General features: G+C 39.1%; 1 protein-coding gene across 1 annotated transcript in view; it reads left to right on the top strand.

The window, feature by feature from the left end:
• Window positions 1–324: 324 nt before the first annotated feature.
• The window catches only part of LOC110096666 (beta-fructofuranosidase, insoluble isoenzyme 3), a gene marked incomplete in the record, with an annotated part of 13,803 nt that continues 13,022 nt past the window's right edge, over window positions 325–1,105 (top strand). The window contains 1 exon segment of the mRNA XM_020822720.2: window positions 325–584. Within this exon segment, the coding sequence (XP_020678379.2) occupies window positions 380–584 (205 nt within the window).

Here is a 1,105-nt window from a genome sequence, read left to right as displayed (position 1 = left end):
CAATACGCCAAATCGTAAAGATTAAAAAAAATAAACGGCCCAATCTTCCAGCTGGGTAAGTTTTTGTTGATTTCCTCTTGTTTCTAACCCTCTTCATTCTCCTCTGTGCAAACCCTAACTCAGTTATCTTTCAGCACCACGGTTCCGTTTTTTCATCTAAACCTCCAAATTTTAGAGATTTAAAAAATTAATAAAAAAAGAGAAAAAGCCTAATTTTCCTTTTTTTTTCTCGAAAAAATCATTTTCCAACTCAGCAAAGTATTCATCTTTACCATTTATTTCCAACCCTCCCACTTCCCTATATAAACCCTACTTCCCTCATCTTCTGCATCTCTCTCTCTCTCTCTCTCTCTCTCTCTCTCTCTCTCTCTCTGGGGGGATGCGTAGACAGAATATGAGAAGTTCTAAGGAAGTTCTACCCAAATGTCTGCTTCTGATTCTTTTTGCCTATATTTTGTTGGAGAAAAATGGAGTGGAGGCTTCTCATAGGATTGCCAGTACAGAAGAACACAAAAATGTTCCTCCTGCAACTATTAGTAACCGCACAGGTTATCACTTCCAAGCCCCAAAGAACTGGATTAATGGTGATTCTCTCTCTCTCTCTCTCTCTCTCTCTCTCTCTCTCTCTCTCTCTCTCTCTAAAATTTTCCACTGATTTTTTATAAATGGTTGGATGAGAATCGCTGGAGATGTGGATCAGAAGATTACTTAGTTTTAGTTTTATAAACTTTTTATTGTGATAAATGACCAACGAAATTTCCAAAAAAAAAAAAAATATCGTCTTATGGGGTTGCTAAATTGATGTTTCTACGTAATCTCAAAATCGGCGCTGGTTAGCAATGGTAATGACGGTGTCTGCCATTGATGTGAATAGTTGGGCGGCTGCTTCCCCATTTTTCATTTCTGAACCACGCGCTGGTCAACCGTCGCTGCCACTGCTAACGTGCGCGTCTGTTATTTCAACTATTCAAACTTAACCTTTTTCTTTCCTAGTCAAGCTACTAATGCACACGAAGTTTGATGTCGGTATCTGCATTAATTATTCTTTGCGGACGACCGTGCCAATGCGGTCGTCCAGAGACCAATCAGAATATGACATGTTACT

Source organism: Dendrobium catenatum, unplaced genomic scaffold (genome assembly GCF_001605985.2).
Source record: "Dendrobium catenatum unplaced genomic scaffold, ASM160598v2 fragScaff_scaffold_1521, whole genome shotgun sequence".
NCBI lineage: Eukaryota > Viridiplantae > Streptophyta > Magnoliopsida > Asparagales > Orchidaceae > Dendrobium > Dendrobium catenatum.
Note: the sequence above shows the minus strand (reverse complement) of the source record. Positions and strands in the feature narration are given on the sequence as shown.